At 40.4% G+C, this 19902-nt stretch overlaps 1 protein-coding gene across 3 annotated transcripts in view; it reads right to left on the bottom strand.

Moving 5' to 3' along the window:
- The window catches only part of LOC144505094 (rho GTPase-activating protein 26-like), a 184253-nt gene that overhangs the window by 101141 nt on the left and 63210 nt on the right, over positions 1-19902 (bottom strand). For all 3 annotated transcript variants that reach the window (XR_013499764.1, XM_078230905.1, XM_078230903.1), the window contains exons 2-7: positions 19591-19686; positions 12856-12917; positions 11637-11708; positions 6034-6135; positions 2053-2163; positions 1411-1515 (exon numbers count right to left, since the gene is read on the bottom strand). Coding sequence is in view for 2 of the 3 variants with exons in the window: in XM_078230905.1 (XP_078087031.1) it covers positions 1411-1515; positions 2053-2163; positions 6034-6135; positions 11637-11708; positions 12856-12917; positions 19591-19686 (548 nt within the window). In the remaining variant the exon portion in view is untranslated. The remainder of the gene's footprint in view (positions 1-1410; positions 1516-2052; positions 2164-6033; positions 6136-11636; positions 11709-12855; positions 12918-19590; positions 19687-19902) is intronic.

A 19902-nucleotide genomic window follows, 5' to 3' on the forward strand; every position in this document is an offset into this window, starting at 1 on the left:
AGGTAGGTCCCGAGGGGGGTGAGAAGGTAGGGGCTACCATGGAGGGTTTGGAGGAGGCCAATAGTGGCGTCGAAGGCTAGTCCAGTTGTGGGGGAAGGAGGTCCAGAGCTCCAAGATCCCAGAGGGGAGGGTGCCCCAACTCTGAAGGGGCCTTTCCCACACGAGATGGAGAAAACTTTTCTCAGTTTCCCACTCTGTCCGCACCCGTTCTCGCTAGCCTAAAAATTGAAGTTGGATGGGAAAAGGCCCTCAAATGGCCATTTAGTCGTCACTTAAGGGCTTTAATAGATAAACGGGTGCGTTTCCGACCTGAGGCCCTTCCCACCCAAGCATGAAATTGTGACTGGATTTAGGCGGGCGGGTTCCTGAAGGGAAATCCCGTCCATTTAATTGTAGGCTCCCTTCCCGCTTGGGGAGCATAAAATTCTGCCCTCAGAGTCAGTATGGGCAGCAGAGAAAATTAAGACTCAGATAATTATAAGAGCCATCTGATGAAAGATAAAGTAACAACTAATTGGTAGGGTATTCTAACTGAATGTAACAATATATTTTTAAAAATTTATCTATGGGTCATGGGCATCACTGGCTGGCCATCATTTATTGCCCATTCCTAATTGCCAAAGGTTTAAAGTTAACCATATTGCTGTGTCTCTGGAGTCACATGTAGGCCAGACCAGGTAAGGGCGGCAGATTTCCTTCCCTAAACAACATTAGTGAACCAGATGGGTTTTTCCGACAATCAACAATGGTTGCATGGTCATCAGTAGATTCTTAATTCTAGATTTTTTTTGACTGAATTCAAATTCCACCATCTGCTGTGGCGGGATTTGAACTCAGGTCCCCAGAATATTAGCTGAGTTTCTGGATTAATAGTCTAGCGATAACACCACTAGGCCATCTCCTTCCCTCAACGAATGAAAGAATGCATTTTAGACAACAAAGGTAAGTAAACTTTGAACATGTCAATGATAAGAGGAGATTACTGAATTGTAAAACACCAAAGAACACTTTGATGAAATCCGGTTATATTTTTAATTAAGATCAGAAACACATTAAGCCATGTGGGGTCATTGCGCTACACCACGCCATATGGCAGTGAATAAATTATACAGAAGAATGATTTGGAGTTTCCTTTCCTGACCACTAGACAGGAAAGTCTTGAAGCATGTGAAAAAATAAAGCAATTGTGGAAGATTGTTTCTTTTCTTGGTTGGCAGCAACCCCAAATAGCATGCAAAGATTTAAAGGGAACAATTTCCTCATTTTACTTTCACTTGTTTTGATGGCTACTTATTCATTTAAACTGGGTGCACAAACGTGCACAGAATTATTGAAATATTAAATCAATTGTAGGTGAAAAATCATTGCAGCAATTTTTTTCTGTTTTGTGTGTGGGGTAAATTTACTTACATTCTGAATGCTGATCTGAAGCTGGGTTTTAAAATGTCCAAAGTCTTTTGCCAGTTCATACCCATGATGGTAAAATGTGAAGAGTCCTTGTAAGAATGCAAGCAACTGTAAAACAATATCAAGCAATGCAGGATCATAAACCATGGATTTTTGCCTTCATCAAATGTCATGCTCCACTCAATATATATATATCTTCAATTTGGCTACTGGAAACATGTTCAAGGGTTCACAGTAGCCAGTTAATCATATTTAGTAATATGCCTTCAATTCGTGATAAACATGACTGCAAATATTTAAATATTTAAAATTGCATTTAATTAGATAGACTGAACAGAGACTAGATGCTCAAAGGCTGGATAGACAGCATCTGCAAAGTAACTAACTATGGATCTCAAAATCAATAAGATTTGAAAATAGATAGAAAAGCTAACACATGTATGAAACATGTGGACTAACAAGGTGCAACTTAATGGGATTGAAAATTGGCGGCAAACAATCATTTGAATCAAATCACTGCTGGGAGGAGAAATTCTGCGGCTTTAGAATAGTAGAGCACAAGGGGTTCTGAGCACAGACTTTTAAGAAATAAATTAAATCTGCAATCAGTACTATGAGCCAGTATGATTTAACGTGTTCACCTACTGGTTCCACAAACTCAAACATCTTTCGTTCTTGCACCTCGTGCACTCTAAATACGTATTCCAGTGATACTTCGTAGAAATGTTGTCGGACGACATCAACCTGACTATCTGCCTGTAAGTCAAAGCAAAAGCTTTTCTATAAACCAAAATAGACACCAGGATCCAATACAAAACAGAAAATTAGTTACCAACAGCAGCGTAGAATCACTTTTTAGGTTTAGTACAAGACTCTAAATGTAAAATCACACTGTTACCAAAAAAAGGAGGGTGACAGAAACCAGATCTGTCAATTTATTAAAGGAGTTACATGATTCCATCATCAATGACAGTGACAGAGTACTTCAGTAAGTGTCAGCTGATAAGTCAGTTTTGATTTCAGAGAGGTAAGTCAAGTAAAACTAATCTAGTTGTTTAATATAATTTCTATCACAGCAGATAGGGGAGCATTCAATGGATGTTGTCTACAGGGACCTTCAGAAAGCATTTGAAAAAGTTCCACATTTGCAATTATTAACAAAATTGAAAATGTACTGAACTGGAGGAAATCTTCTAATTGTTTCAGAGATAGGAAAGCAGGGGAAAGGGTAAATTTTTTGATTGGTGGTATGTGTCAAATGGTGTTCCCTGGGATCTGCACTTTTCCTTAATGTCCATATTAATAACATAGATGGAGGAATAGAGAGCTTTTATACCCACATTTGCACATGACACAAAGTTAGGAGGCACAGCAAATTGTGCAGATGGGAGGCGCAAATTAGAAACAAACAAATTAAGTGAACTTTGCAAAACTATAGCAGATGGAATTCAATATAATATTGGTTGGCTAATTGGAAATCCAGATGTGGCTAACTGCATATTATGTTAGTTAATTTAAAAACGGAATAACGGATACTATTTCTTGACATGTGACCTTAATTAACATATCCACAGACTATTAGCTATCCCCGGTGTCCAGGTCAATATTTAGTCCTCAGTCAACAACATCATAAATAAGATTGTACTGTTATTATAATATTGAAGTTTATGGGAGGTTGCTGTGCATAAATTGGCTTCAGTGTTTCATATATTATAGTGACTACACTTCAAAAGTACTTCATTGGCTGCAAAGCACTTTGAAAAATATGGTGATCATGAAAGGAACTATATAAATTCAAGCCTCAATTTTTTTCACATGATATATGCAGACTTTCAGCTTAACTTACTTTGTGCATTGTTGGTGGAAATAGTATGATAAAAAGTTGAGGAAGTGTATTTTGATCATTGACTGCTTTATTCCCTTAAATACTAATGGATTCAAAGAACAAAGAACAAAGGAAACTACAGCACAAGAACAGGCCCTTCGGCCCTCCAAGCCTGCACCGATCATGCTGCCCGACTTAACTAAAACCCCCTACCCTTCCGGGGACCATATCCCTCTCTTCCCATCCTATTCATGTATTTGTCAAGACGCCCCTTAAAAGTCACTACCGTCTCCGCTTCCACTACCTCCCCCGACAACGGGTTCCAGGCACCCACTACTCTCTGTGTAAAAAATCTGCTTTAAACCTTGTCCCTCGCACTTTAAACCTGTGCCCCCTAGTAATTGACTCTTCCACCCTGGGAAAAAGCTTCTGACTATCCACTCTGTCCATGCCTCCCATAATCTTGTAGACTTCTATCAGGTCGCCCCTCAACCTCCGTTGTTCCAGTGAGAACAAACCAAGTTTCTCCAACCTCTCCTCATAGCTAATGCCCTCCATACCAGGCAACATCCTGGTAAATCTTTTCTGTACCCTCTCCAAAGCCTCCACATCCTTCTGGTAGTGTGGCGACCAGAATTGAACACTATATTCCAAGTGCGGCCGAACTAAAGTTCTATAAAACTGCAACATGACTTGCCAATTGCCCCAGCCAATGAAGGCAAGCATGCCGTATGCCTTCTTGACTACCTTCTCCACCTGCATTGCCACTTTCAGTGACCTGTGTACCTATACACCCAGATCCCTTTGCCTAGAACTTAAGGGTTCTGCCATTTACTGTATAACCCTTGATTCACCCCTCCCTTTCTCTGCAGCCTCCGAGAAATTTGATTTTGTCCCATTCTGACTTCTTCGGCATCCCCAATTTCCTTCACTCCACCATTGGAGGCTGAATCTGCAACTGCCATGGCCCTGAGCTCTGAAATTTCTTCCTTAGAAGGTTCTCTATTTCCCTCTGCTCCAAGACAATCCTCAACACTTACATCAAGGATTATTGTCAACTGTTCTAATATGTGCTTTGGTGTTAAATTTTGTTTAACAATGCTCCTATGAAGTGTCTTGGGATGTCGGTGGCACCATTTAAGTGCAAGTTGTTGTTGTACTGCAAAGTCCACGGTGGTACATCTTTATTAATGTTATGCTTACAGGGGTATTAGAACAACAGTTCACAAGTTTACTCTTGATGAGCATTGCCGGGGATGGGGACTTGGGGCCTTAGATGAAATGAAATTGCACAGGCGGATATAGTCATGCCTTTTAATGTATACTATTACAACATGATCATCCAAAGTTCTGCCAGCTATTTACACCATGCCAATTTATGACTGCTAAGCAGGAGAAGGATACAGATCAATAGTCCTTTTAAAATTGGGCACTAGGGTATGTGTAATGGTATAATTAAATATAAAACTAAAAGTACAATTCTTACCTTGTACAAGACTTTGGCTTGGCTGTATCTAGAAAACTGTGCCCAGTTATCACCTCTCACCTGGTGGGAGGTATTGGGGCACTGAAAAGATCCAGCGTCGGGTCACAATTATACCTAGTTTAAAAATCCTTACATTTCAGGACAGGATTTGGGAACTAGAGCTTAGTGCTCTGGAAAAGTGTACACTATGAGGTGATATAACCGGAATCTTTCAAAATAATGAAAAGGATCAGATTCCTTCCAAGTAGCCAAGTTGTATGGGAAACCAACCAGAACAGTAAATGGTTCCTAAAACTTTGCACCAACTTAAAGAAACATTAAACATAATTATCACCTTATCAATAACAGTGAGACTCCACTCACAGTTTACATGTTCACAGGGCATTCAATTCTAGCCAAAGAAATGCCCAGTTTTGCATTAAAAAAAGGTTAGATACAAGATTTCAGAAAAGTATTTCAAGATTCAATGAACTTACTATGTACCATAAGTAATCTTAGTGCTAGAACATTTTAATGAGCATGGGATAAATAGTAGCATTACCAATAATGTAGAAATAAAGAAAAACTATGAACATGGGAAACCTAAAATAGAATCAAGTTTTGCTATAATGTTTACAGTTTTAAAAGTTCTCTGATACATACACAATAACTCGTACAGTAAACTAACACTGATTGGAATATTTAAGGAACGACTGTTAAGCAAATTATTTCTGATGACAAGCTGTTTTTTTGTCAAAAACTACAAATTGGGTATTTTACTTTATCAAAATTAAACGCTGGCTGCTGATAACAGCACCTAATAAACAGGATGATCATTAATAAGCATTTCAAACAGAAACAGGATAAAACAAATGAAATGAGAATGAGGAGGTGTTTTGTATGCTCAAAAACCATGGAAAAAATGCACTTAGTTCAGTGGGAACCACAAACCAACTTCATTGGTCTATGTCCCATTCTGCAGGCCAAGTATGTGTGACAAACACAATTTTTATCAATCTTAGGGCCTGGTACCTGAAGAGAGACCAAAATGTCACTTTTGTGTTGTGGTGAGTACTAGAACTTGTTAAATCATGAATTGTTCACTTGCATGAGGTCTATCTTACCAGGTACACTATTGGACAAGAATGTTGCTAGGTTAATCAGATCTGACAGATTTATGCACCCGATAACAAGAAATGGATACAAGATTGTCAGTTATGAACCAGTTATGAAGCTTACACTATGAAGGTAGGCCAATGTAAAGCAAAACAATTACAAGATCCTAGAATTAAAATCAGTTTCTCAAATTCAGTAAAATGCTGGGGAAAATAATTACCTCTTGAAGATGAGAATCCTTTTTTTTCGATGACAGATTTAAATGTTTTTCTAGCACATTGCAATACTTTTCTGTTTCCTTATCATATTTCTTCTTTGCTTCCTTTGTAAAAGAAAAAAATAGGAGTGAATGAAACATCTCAGTTTAACAATGGATCACCTTCAGGTAACCAAGCAAGAACATTTAGTTTATTACTTTTCGCCACAAGGGGACAGCACAAGAAGATTTGATAGAGCAGTTTAGTTATAAACGCCGACCATAACAGGGGGTCATACTATAAGATTCAAGATAGAGAACCTGTGAAACTTTTCTTCATTTGCATCGAGTTATAAAAGTACATAAAGCATAAGGGATATTTTTTTAAGAGACCATACCAACATTTAAGAATAGGTTAGGTACATCTGTATTCTTTCAATCTGAGGAAGCAGTGATTGGGGTCACACAAGAAGGACTGTCAGGAATGAGAGGTAATGAAGGTTCAACAAGGGAATCAAAATGTGTAGATGGGAGTGGTCACATGATGCAGGCACAGGAGCAGCAGCATTTTCGCGATCTCTGGCGCTACTCATCCTTTAAAATGTTTTTTATCCTGATGCACAACCCATAATTATCCGATCCTGATGTGTATAATACTTACTATGATCCTGGAAAATCCTGGCTGAATTTTGACAAAGGGAAGCTGAGTTAAGTCAAGAAAATCCTTGTTTGATCAAGGCGGTTGGAGACAGCTGGGGTGGGAACAGTTTGCAATGGTGGTTTCGCTGATGAGTGGGCCCACGCTTCAGTGATGCTGTTGGCTTCAACATGATAGCCGCCACTTGAGTGAATTTGTGGACATCAGTCTCGACTCCCCAGCAGAGATATTTGGTACTCACATTGATGAACTGTGAGATACCCTAAAGAGAATGGATGAAGGGGAGAAAAGAATCCTGCCAGTCGAGAGGGCAGTTTCCTCAGCAGTAGTTAAAATTCAGTTCTTGGAAATCCTGCTGCATGGTATGTCGAACATTCTGGTCGATTCGGGAGATGGGGCCGGAGAATGAGCATCCGTGCAACGGTCTCCCGAGGAGAACTGGGTATGAATTACTGGCTGAATTTGAGAACCGGTTGCCATGCTTTCACAATCTCAATTTCAGAGCTGGGCATCTTGAGTTCAATGGAGAACATTGTATCTTTGAGGCCTGTCTTGTCCTTGGTATACTTCAAGTCGGGTTGGAGGCAGCTGTGGCCATCATCACATCCCTCTCCCCTCAAGTCCATTTCTTCCCTGCACTCCCTCGATGAGGGGGTCTTCCCCACTGCTTAGTGATCGGCCTGGTGTCAGCTGGAGGCAAGATCAGATCAAGGACGTGAAGCAGATGGGAGGATTTCACTTACGAGAGCACTGCAAAGCAACTGACACTGGCTCTTCTTGAGGTCTCGCTTCTGTAGGGGCGTCAATCTCTTCCGCTTCCATATCAGAGTGCACATCTTCATCACCCGGAGTGGCCGGCATGGTGTTGCCTCCATTTGTGGCTTGGCGCTGGCAGTGGCCATCCTCATGGCTGGTAATGAGGCGTCTCTGGTGGTGGAGTGGAGGAATCATGTACTGGTCAAGGACCGGTCATGGTTGGCTAATCTTTGGATATTTAGCCTTGTTGGGTGATCTTCTCTTTTGACTTGGCTGCATGCCTAGTGACAGTGGCTACTTGATTACTTGGCACATGGAACGTATGGTGGGCATATCATCCTGTTGTTAGGGTTTCTCTGATGAGGGGAAATGGGTCAAATCTCGTTGATGGCAGGGCTTAAATGATGCCTCGGGGTGCCCAGAGAGAGGGATAGTTTGCTTTGTTCAATATATATGAATGTTGTAAGTATTTTTGGCTTATTGGCCCTTTTTCTGGTGAGCAGGTTAGGGTAGTAGTGGCTGTGTTTATCCGGGTCAGGTGGAGGAGTGAGCAAGGCACATTGCCCTCCTCCGAGACATCCCCTTTAGCAAACTTCCGGACTGCTCTACTTCTTGAGACTTGGTTCTCCTGGGGATGTAGCATCCTGTTGGCTGCAGGGGCTGAGTGCAAGTCTGGATGCTTTGGTTCAGTGTTGTTGGAATCTTTCTTCAGGTGGAGATAAGGTCCCCTCTTCCAAGTGTCTTAAATGGAGTCTTCCAGTATGTCCACTTTTTCAGGTTTGGGCTCCCCTGGAGGGGGAGGAGGGGACAGTGTACTGTTTGTTGTGAGGTTGGGCTGTTCTCTTCCAGGTATCCTTCCTGCAAAAGTGTACACTGAAAGACCACCTCTGGCGTCTATGGATAATCCTGATGCTTCTCTCTCTTTGGAGTTTCCTATCTTTACACAGGCAGATGGGTGCTGATATATGCTCTGATTTGTTACAGTTAATCCTAGAGGGTTTCCCTTAAATTGTTGGCAGGAATACCCCATAAAGAATCCCATATATTGTGTAGCTCTGTCACTGTTATCCTGTTGTAAAGGGTATGCACCATGGGGCCATGCGCTCATCGTTTTATCGTGCTGTCTTGTGATCCCCCACTCTTTCTGGTATCCTTTATCTGTACAAGAGGAGATGCCAGCTACGATGATTGCAATGCTCAATAATTTGAACCATTTGTGTGAATATTCGCTGGTCTTGTCTGTATGTGGAATAATGATTACTCTGTACTGTACTAGATTTTTGGGATTCATTGTGTTTTGAGTAAAATGTAAACCTTTCAATAAAAACGTTCCTTAAAAAGTGCAAACAAAGCAAATTGATGTCTGAAGAAATATTCTAACAAACGGAGAGCCAAAGGTTAGACAACTTCATCTGATAGTGCAGTTTAAATTGACTTGGGGGAAGTTTTTTTGTGGAAGTTGTTCTTCTCACCTGTTACACAGATGGAAGATTGGTAAAATTCCAAGGTCTAACAATCAAAGAAGCAAATCCACGTGTTTCCCAACTGGAAACCGTGGATGAATAGGGATAGCCACTGTTTGCTGAAGTCCAGGTCTAAGGTGTTCAAATCAGGTCACCCTGATCTATACAAGAAATCCAGATGTGATCAAAGGAGATCCATCAAAAATGCTAAAAGACAGTACCGGACCAAGCCAGAGTCCCAGGCTAGCCACACGGATCCCTGCCAACTATGGCAAGGTCTGCAGGACATAATAGGCTCCAAAATGAAGGCATGTATAATCACCGGCACCAACGCACTCCTCCCTAATGAGCTCAATGCATTCTATATTTGTTTTGAGCAAGAGGTCAGCGAGAACACGCCCTCTATCCTGGAAGCCTCGGATGAACCTGTATCCGAGGTCAGCATTGCAGATGTCTGAGCAACCTTTTCAAAGGTCAATCCACAGAAAGCGACTGATCTGGATGGGGTACCTGGACAAGCACTCAGATCCTGTGGGGATCAGCTGGCAGGGGTATTCGCAGACATCTTCAACCTCTCTGTACAACAATCTGAGGTCCCTTCAAAAAGACAACTATCATCCCAATACCAAAAAAAAGCCAAGCAGCGTGCCTTAAATGATTATTGTCGGTGGCTCTGACATCCATCATTCTGAAGTGCTTCGAAAGGTTAGTCGTGGCATGAATCAATTCTGGCCTTCCAGATTGCCTGGATCCACTACAGTTTGCCTACTGCCGCAACAGGTCTACAGCAAACGCCATCTCCCTGGTCCTGCACTCAACCCTGGAACACCAAGATAACAAGGACACCTATGTCCAACTCACATTTATTGACTACAGCACAGTCTTCATCGCCATTATTCCTATGAAACTCATCTCCAAACTCTGTGGCGTGGGCCTCAGCTCCTCCCTTTGCGACTGGATCCTGAACTTATGATCCCACAGACTGCAATCATAAAGGATAGGCAACAACACCTCCTCCATGATCATCCTCAACGCCAGTGCCCCACAAGGATGTGTCCTCAGCCCCTTAGAGTACTTCTTATATACCTATGACTCTGTGGCCAAATTCCCCTCCAATTCGATTTTCAAGTTTGCTGATGACACCACTGTAGTGGGTCGGATCTCAAACAGTGGCGAGTTGAAGTACAGGAAAGAGATAGAGAATCTGGTGAACTGGTGCGACAACAATAATCTCTCCCTCAATGTCAACAAAACGAAGGAGATAGCCATCGACATCAGGATGCATAGTGGAGGACATGCCCCCATCTACGTCGATGGGGATGAAGTGGAAATGATTGACAGCTTCAAGTTCTTAGATGTCCAGATCACCAACAACTTGTCCTGGTTCCCCCGCGCTGACACTATAGTTAAGAAAGCCCACCAACACCTCTGCTTTCTCAGAAGACTAAGGAAATTTGGTATGTCCACTATGACTCTCACCAACTTTTACAGATGCACCATAAAAAGCATTCTTTCTGATTGCACCACAGCTTGGTATGGCTATCCAAGACCGCAAGAAACTACAAAGGGTCATGAACGAGGCCTAGTCCATCACTCAAACCAGCCTCCCATCCATTGACTCTGTCTACACTTCCTGCTGCCTCGGCAAAGCAGCCAGCATAACTAAGGACCCCACGCACACCGGACATTCTCTCTTCCACCTTCTTCCGTCGGGAAAAAGATACAAAAGTCTGAGCACACATACCAATCAACTTAAGAACAGCTTCTTTCTTGCTGCCATCAGACTTTTGAATGGACCTACCTCACATTAAGTTGATCTTTCTCTGCACCCTATCTATGACTGTAAGACAACATTCTCTTTTCCTTCTCTATGACCGGTATTCTTTGTCCATATAGTGCACAAGCAACAATACTTACTGTATACCAATACATGTGACAATAATAAATCAAGTCAAATTAAACTAAAAAGAACTTAAGTTGAGCAGCTAGTCAGATTCTTTGGCCGGAATTTTACCAGCACACCCGCCCCAATTCTGAGGGTGGGTGAGGCTCAGCGAATGGCATTCTCCGTTAGCCTCGGACGGGATCATACGAACCGCGGATGGACATGCCAGTAAAATTCCGCCCGTTATGTCAAAAGCAGACTTTCATGCTATAAATATCAATAGGCATTTATTATCTTCCTTATGAATATATTTCTAGTGGATCAGTCTAAAATGTATTGATGTACTAAACTTCATTTATTTCACTACTCTGCAGATTTGCACGTAATAGCATTTCAATGTCGGTCCAACCAGTGAGCATACATGTTCTAATTAATGACAAAGCCACAGTGAAATGAGTCATGCCCTCCCACTGAAATCATTTTGTATACTGGCAACTACTCTGATTAAGGTTAAGGAACTCTTTCAGATACTTCATACCAATTTTTAAATTATACTTATCCTATATATAGCTAAAGACAACATAATAAAATAATTTACCCCATGTGATTCAGGGTAAAATGTCTGCTTTCTTAAAAATTTCATTGACATGTGGTAGGTAAGCTGTTGAAGAAGCTTGTGACAAGTGAACCAGTTGGTCAAAATACAGAAAGTGATCACTACAACAGAAAAATACAGCTTATTAGGCAATCTCACCTCTTATTTGGCAATAATGTGGGTGGGAAGGGAGAGAAAAAGGGAGACAGAGAGAAAAGTAAGGGAGTAGGGGAGCAGGAAAGAAGGGGCAAAAAGAATTGGACAGATTACCTTTGCAGCTCCAATCTGCTCCTTCCGAAACCTTTCCAATGGGCTGATGAGGACTTCACCAGCATTCTCAATCTGACATGAAAACAAAGCCATGTTAGAAATGTTACCCTATATAAAGTGCAAACAGATAGAATATAGAGAAGTGTGACTCTAGTATATGGCCAGTATTCCTTTTCTCTAATAAATTTGCCTGAACTAGGTGCAATTAATTTCATAATAGCATATGTTTCTGATATTAAGCTTCGATAAAGTTCGAATAATCCAAAGCATAACAATTTTGTTATCTTAGAAATCAAAATTTAAGACCACAAAGCCACCTTAAATTCAATATAAGCCACATTCCTCCAAATTAATTTTTCACTGATGGGTCAATGCTTTGCTTTCACAAGTCACAATCAAGTTAAATAACTATTTACAGGTTTAAGTAGAAGAATATTGCATTCTCCTATGACAAGGTTTTTATTTTGGTCTTGGGATATGAGTTACACCAGTGAGTCCACATTTATTGCCCAAATCTAGTTACACTAAGGTGGTAGTGATTCTCCTTGAACCACTGTAGTTGTGTGTGTAAAAATATGAGCACAGTCTACAGCATCATTGCATCAGAGACAAATTTGCACAAGTCACAATCACTCAAATGCCATCTCTGCTGCAAAGTTGTTTAACCTCTCTCTTAGTACAATCTTAGGCAATGCAAAATTAACTAAATGCACTTGTTGCAGTAGGCTTTTCCTTGAACAATTATGTTTGCAGATATTGAAGTCATAGTCAAATAAGACAGAGGGTTTAACAGGTAGCTCATCAAATCCGATCAGCAATGATCACATCCCCATCACTCTGTCGGGCTAGAATATTGTGCTAATTCTGTGTAAGAAATAAAGCTGAAGGATAATTTTACATTGTCAACCTGTAGCCTGTGTAGTACAGAGAATATATTTCCTAAGTAGTATAGAACATAACTTCTGTCTTTTAAAAAATATTTTAATTGAGATCAAGAGTTAAAATATTGAAGTTGAAGTTTGCATTTTTAGTACAGACCAGAAGAGGGCATAATTATACCAGCAATTCACTGGATTTATTTTCAATCCTCTGCCTACAATGCCCCAGAACCCTCGCCATTCAAACATATTTCTTAAATAAAATCTTACTCTTATGTCAAGTCCCCATTATTGCTATCTTAGCAACCTACTTCATAAATACTTCCTAGGCTGCCACTCACCAAACGTTCTCGCTCATCTTCAAGATTCTTTAGAACTCCTGCGAACTCCTGAAGTGACTTCGCTTTAAAATAAAGTATAAATTAGCCAACAGAAATGTCACAGCATGCCCACAAAAACAACAAACAGGACTAACTTATGGCATTGCACTAAGATGGCACATATTATATCCCAGCCATCAATTATATTGGACATAAAACAAAATTGAAGTACAGAATCACAAATTGGTATGGTTTATTGTTGTGTCAATGTACTGTTTTTACCTTTCTGGAATTAAGGTGTACCTGTATTTACAGTTACAAAGAACTCCCATGTCTCCATGTATTTTGATTTAAAAATTACATGCGTAAGTGAAAATACATGATACAGAAGCAGAAGTGAAACTAACATTCCACCAAAAGTAGAATACAACATACAATGTCCCATCACGTTTTCATTTTAAAGCAATTAGTTAGATAAATGACACCTGTAAATATTTATTTGAAATACAAATTCTGATCATCTATATTCTGCAATGTCTTTTTGTGATCCATCTCCAAACAACAATATTTCATAGGATTGAGATGGCATTGCATATATTACCTGTCCCACAGATGTACAAAGCAATGACAGTGAGAGTAATGGGTTACAAAAATAGTGCATTAGACTAGTCATTTGCTGTGAAGGGTAGATCTAATTAGATTTGTTACCTTTTAATGTAAACTGTTCTGTGAGTGAGCACTGAATAAATAAGTTGCTGAGTGAACAGAACAAACTACAAAGTGGTCTGCAGGGAGTAAAAAATGTACATATTACATTCTTAATTGGGCTAATGGATCAGAAAATACACTGTTTGAAAAAAATAGGGTGACCACAACTCAAGACAATTGATCTTTTATTTTGTCAGTTCTTGATCTATCTTACTTGGTCAAAGTTACCAAAGTTTTTACAATGTTAATGCTGAAACCCACAAGGCTCTGATGCAGAGGAATAAAGATAGAACCCCAGCTTGTTTTTTTAGATCATTTGTTGGATTTAGGTATTCACGCACAAGGGCAGCATTACTTGTCCATCCCCAAGTGGATTTAATGCATTTAAGTGCCTTGTCAACCTACCACAGACAGCAGATTCACCATGAATCATGTAGCAATGTGTGATTTGTTGCAAAAGTGTTTTTTATCCTCAGGGCTAACTGGACTGCAGACAGCTTGATCTGGAGTATAATTTTAGGTACGACTTTTATGCTCATCAAGGCTACACAGAAATGGGACAATTTCCATTATTGGCATAATCACTGTCTGACACAGACGCAGAATTGTAATTCCCTCCACTCTACCCAACAATGTGCCTTAACATCAATCTTAAAACAGCGTTGCTTATTAAATAGACAATTACTGAGAAAGGGGAGAGGAAGTAATGAGGGTATTGCTTCTATCCTCACTTCTTGCCAATATTACGCCCCAAACTCTACCCACTGCAAATCCCAGAATTCAATCCAACATCTCCTCATTCTATGTAAATGTGCTTCTTTCCTTTTGCTTATTTTTTCTCCACACTATTCACTTTGTAGCCTTGGTAAAATTGTCAACATTAAGCCAATTTATTTAATATGTGGATAATTGTCCTCTAAAAATTGAGTAGAAATTATCAAATTCATTCTGAATAAACATCTTTCTAGCCAACCTGGGCAATGTTCAAACAAAACCTGGTACAAAACCCCACCAACCCATCAAAGATCCAAACTTTGCATGCACCACAAGGCGCTCAACATATGAAGGTTGAACACCTGCACAGGGTGACAACTCTCCATCTCATCTCAGACAACATCTACCCAACCACAACACCTAAAGACAACCCCACTCAGACAACAAAGGAGAAACAAAACCCAAACTTCCTTCAGCTATAATGAACCTCAGCTATTATATCCATGATATATCAATGCTTTTCAACATTGGTAACTCTCTGGGAGTGAAGCACTAAATTATGAATTGTCACAAACCTCGCTGATGTTATCTGTGAGGGTGTTCCAACTTGAAACACCAGTTTGTGGTGGTGTATCATTTTGTTTTTTTGGAATGATGTGAGGAGTCACATGAAATCCCAGTGAGAATAACCAGTTCAGTCATCGTTAGTAACTAATAACAATTAGTAAAGACTATTAAATTAAAGAAAAGACAAATACATATGAACAGGACTACAATACTCTGAGACAAATAAGTATATGAATCACTGAACACACACCCTGTTTATGTAGAAAGTACCTTTTGTTCCAAAATATATCTACGATCCCTGAACTCCTTAAGACTTCCCCCTTCACAAACAACTTTAAATAAACCTACAAGTCAAATCCAGCTTATAGTTATCACACAATACAAGACTGAGGATCAAGTCTGGGAAACGTCTTTTTCTGGTTCAACGAAGATATTCACACTGCCTTTACGAAGGTTTCTGCACTGTCTGGCCTCCAGGACTTGGATGCAGGCCTAGCTTCCTGGATGTAAATTGGCCTCTCTACATGTAAGGGTGACACAGTGGCACAGTGGTAAGCATTGCTGCCTTACAGCGTCAGGGACCCGGATTCAATTCCAGCCTTGGGTGACTGTCTGTGTGGTGTTTACACATTCTCCCCATGTCTGCATGGATTTCCCTCTGGTGCTCCAGTTTCCTCCCACAGTCCAAAGATGTGCAGGTTAGGTAGATTGGCCATGTTAAATTGCCCCTTGGTGTTCCAAGATGTGTAAGTTAGTGGGGGTAAATATGTGGGGTTACAGAGATAGGGCCTGAGTAATATGCCCTTTCGGAGAGTCGGTGAAGACTCAGTGGGCCGAATGGCCTCCTTTTGTACTGTAGGGATTCCATGATTCTAGATATAAAACTGGCCTGCCTGTTTAAGAGGGTGCTGGCAATTAATTTTTTTCTCTCTTTGATTCTTTATTCTGTATATTTGGTTGTCTGCATCTCTCAAATTCCTGGGCTCCAGAAATAAGCCTCCTTTGATCTCTCAGCTGTTCCTTACTGATCGGGCGATTTACACTCGGTTCTGTCTTGATGCCTACAAATCTGGTAACTGTTTTTTAGGGTTTCTTGGTGTCCAGATCACCAACAACCTGTCCTGGTCCCCCCATGCCGACGCTACAGTCAAAAAGCCCACCAACGCCTCTACTTTCTCAGAAGACTAAGGAAATTTAGCATGTCAGCTACAACTCTCACAACTTTTACAGATGGACCATAGAAGGCATTATTTCTGGTAGAATCACAGTTTGGTATGGTCTGCCCAAGACTGCAAGAAACTACAAAAGGTCATGAATGTAACCCAATCCATCACGCAAACCAGACTCCCATCCATTGACTCTGTCTACACTTCCCGATGCCTCGGCAAAGCAGCCAGCATAATTAAGGACCCCACACACCCCGGACATTCTCTCTTCCACCTTCTTCCTTCGGGAAAAAGATACAAAAGTTTGAGGTCACCCACCGATCGACTCAAGAACAGCTTCTTCTCTGCTGCTATCAGACCTTTGCATTAAGTCGATCTTTCTCTACACCCCAGCTATGACTGTAACATTACATTCTGCACTCTCTCGTTTCCTTCTCTATGAACGGTATGTTTTGTCTGTATCGCGCGTAAGAAACAATACTTTTCACTGTTTGTTAATACATATGACAATAATAAATCAAATCAAATCAAAAACTGGGAAATTATATCCTTTGAATGCTGGTTACTGCTGTCACTAGGCAGATTTCTACCTATTGCTGATAGATCACATCCTGTCATGCCTTTTAAAATTCTTGTTACTGCTGTTACTAGGCAGATCCATGACAGAATGCTAACCACAAAACTGAAACATTCAAGGATCAATAATGAGGGAGCTACAATCTCTGAGTTAATCCTTTTACACTGCAGCTATTTACTCAAATTCATAGAATCATAGAGCTGAGGTACAGGAATCATTTCCAGATGGAAACAAAACGCACACAACTCTTTGGGTTTGGGCAGGGTATTACACTCAGAGGAAACAAATACGAAAGTGCAAAAGTGAGGCTGAAATAGTATGGCGCATGGGTGAGAAAAAGGAAAAACTACCTTAGCTGTGGTACTGGAGGAAAAGGTATGAACAATGTTACACAAGAGCAAACAGGGTCATAAACCAGGGTAGGAAAATAATTTACACAAGCCATGGATGCACCAAAGTGGGAAGGATAATTCTAATAATTGGAGGCCCATTGGTGGGAGTTGCCTCAGTAATGCACAGAAAATATACCTTATCTGTGGACAATATGCAAAATCAGTGTTGAATACAGCCCAGTACTTAGGTCATAGGACACTTCGGGCAGGATTTTACGACCTCTCCCGTCCCAAAACTGCAAAATCCCATCCGAGGACAATGGACCTTCCCATGCTCTGCCCCTCGCCCCCTCCGATTCCCATGGCAGGCAGGGTGGTAAAATTCTAGCCTACAACTCAAAACTGGCCTATTAAATTAAAGTCAAATGGAAGAAAATTCTGACTTACCTCAATAAAGAGCAATTGCATTTGGCATTTCAGAACATACTAAATGGGGGGGGGGGTCAAAAAAAGCAACCAAATACTCATCCAGGAATGAGGGGTGGTCATAAATTGACCAAAGAACAACAGCCCTTTCGAGGATTGCCCTGATGAAAGGTCAATCAGTTGGGGAGTTCATTACAATAGTTCCAACATCTCCCCTAAAAACCCACTCCCACTGCAAGATTGATAGAATAATAACATAGTATAGCACGGGTGAACAAAATTCAAAAAATTGGGTCCGCAAGAACAATCCAGTTAATCCCACTATCCTGCTTTCCGCGAGACTCCAGACAACATGCCCTGGGGCTCCAGTACTTTGACACTGGGGATTTCTTGTGGTCCCATCAGTGGCCACAGTTCCTTGGACCACAGAGCTGCTAGTCAATTTCTCTAAAGCGGGACTGAGTGAGGGTGGAAAACCAATCAATGCTCCTCAGAAAATGTTTAATAGCTACAGGGCACCCCTGATGTGTTGCCCACCAACTTCTCAGGTTTCTGCCCGTGGAGAAACTGGGGATATTAAAGCAAGTCATGGCACTCCAAAAAAATCAAATCCATTTTCTTTCAAACCCAACACAAAAATATGATCTAGAAGCAGCTGCTTCTTACCAAAATAGTTACACCTACTGCTGCAAAAATTTGGTTCGTAATTCATTTGTTTTGGAATATAACGTAGTCTTAGGAATTAAATTTTTAACTGCAAATAAATAGGAGCATTTGGTTGAGAAATTGATAAGCAACCTTGAAGTATAATCAACTTAAACAAACTTGGAGTTAATTATAACTAATAGTTAACCTACGTTTATCTTCAAGATCAGTAGATGACCCATTTTGGGACCTCTTGGTAGAGCCAGGGTGTCTGATGTTATCTCCATAAAGATCTAATTAAGCTAGCAATTCTGGGAAAGAGGGTCATAAAATTCCATTACAGACAGAAATTATCCATATGGGTTACAGAATGAAGAGTTCTGTTGAGGATAAGATAATTGGTTTGCATTTCTATTTGAACTATCCCAAAACATGCATATTGCCTTAGAGGTAGTGATTCCAAATGGAGCTTTGGTTGGAAAATTTGTTTGTTTAATTTATATGCGAGTATGTTTGCTGACAGAAGTGAACAGCCTGCAGTCAGTTCAGTTTGAGAAAAAATGGAGGGAGTTACAGCTTTGCTTGTGCTTGGATCGCATTTCACTGGATTGAGAGAGCCAGTCAGTCAGGCCTGCACTTCAAGCAAAGAAAGTACTAACTTCATTGTTCACTGCATGGAATGAGGGTGCAGCTCGATCTCAGTTTGGATTTTGTGAGGAATATCTGGAAGATATTCTCTAGCTTGCAACTAGTGGAACAAATCTACAGTGGACCTCACAGACCCTTGTGGTAGAAAGCAGTCAAGCAGAGTTAACTTGGAAAGCAGTGGTAAGGCATTTGGGTAACAAGGAGCTGAGGTATCCACAGTCATGAGGTCTGGAAAGGTAAGGTGGAGTGTTGCATCACCGAAAAGCTAATTGAAGGACCCCTTGGGATCTTACTTCAGAGAACAGCTGAAACATTGAAGAGAAATCAAAGTGACTTCTGGAGGGCTGTGCACAACCTTTTCAGTTGGTCCCTAAAGACGTGAATGAATCTTCAAGATAAAAACCTTCGTAACATATGGGAACTCTTGGGGGAAGTAACTAGTAGAACTGAGGTAATGGCATCAGTCTTTATAAACTATGGTGTTAAGATAGTGGTGCTTAATTTTTAAAACTTATTTTTGTACATAATAGTTTGATTTTGGTTAAAAATGTGAAAACTTGCAGCATAATTCTCTCTGTTAATTACTAGGTGTTTGGATTTTTTCTTTACATGTTAAGGTTCCCAACAGGATCATAGCACTTCCTGGAATCAAAAGTTGCCTCACTGAGCCACAGCCATCTTAGACCATACACCAGTGACACTTCACCTAATCTCACTTTCCTTAGCACACAAAAGTTGCCATGTTGAGCAATATTCAATTCCAACCATGAACCAGTCATGCTCCAATTCATCCTTATTAACAGACTGCCTCACTGCAAACACTGAAATCAATTGAAATGAAAATCAACTGAGGTGCAAAATGGACCATCAATTCACTATTAACCCATTTTGTCCTGTGGTCATTAAACAATTTCATCCCTTTAGTACAGTAAGACTGTCACTAAGGGAATGCTGTGAATAAAATAAAACTCACCTATACAGATCTCATCATCTGTCTCCGCATCTCCAATGCACTGAAACTTAAATTCATTTAATGATTCTGCAAATTTCCTCTTCGCGTTGGATAAATCTGAATACAGAAAGCAAACAGATGTTAAGATAGCTTTGTCAAAAAACTACAGTGCAGCAAATTTTAGTTATATTTATACCAGTTTGAAATGTCAAGAGGTACAGAGATGCTTACATAACAGCCACTTTAATTAAATGCAAACAATGCTTAGAGGCATTCTAATTTACCAAGGTGCTACATTAATAAAATAGAATAACCTACCAAGCCTTTGTCAAC

The sequence above is a fragment of the Mustelus asterias genome, chromosome 16 (assembly GCF_964213995.1).
Source record: "Mustelus asterias chromosome 16, sMusAst1.hap1.1, whole genome shotgun sequence".
Classification (NCBI taxonomy): Eukaryota; Metazoa; Chordata; class Chondrichthyes; order Carcharhiniformes; family Triakidae; genus Mustelus; species Mustelus asterias.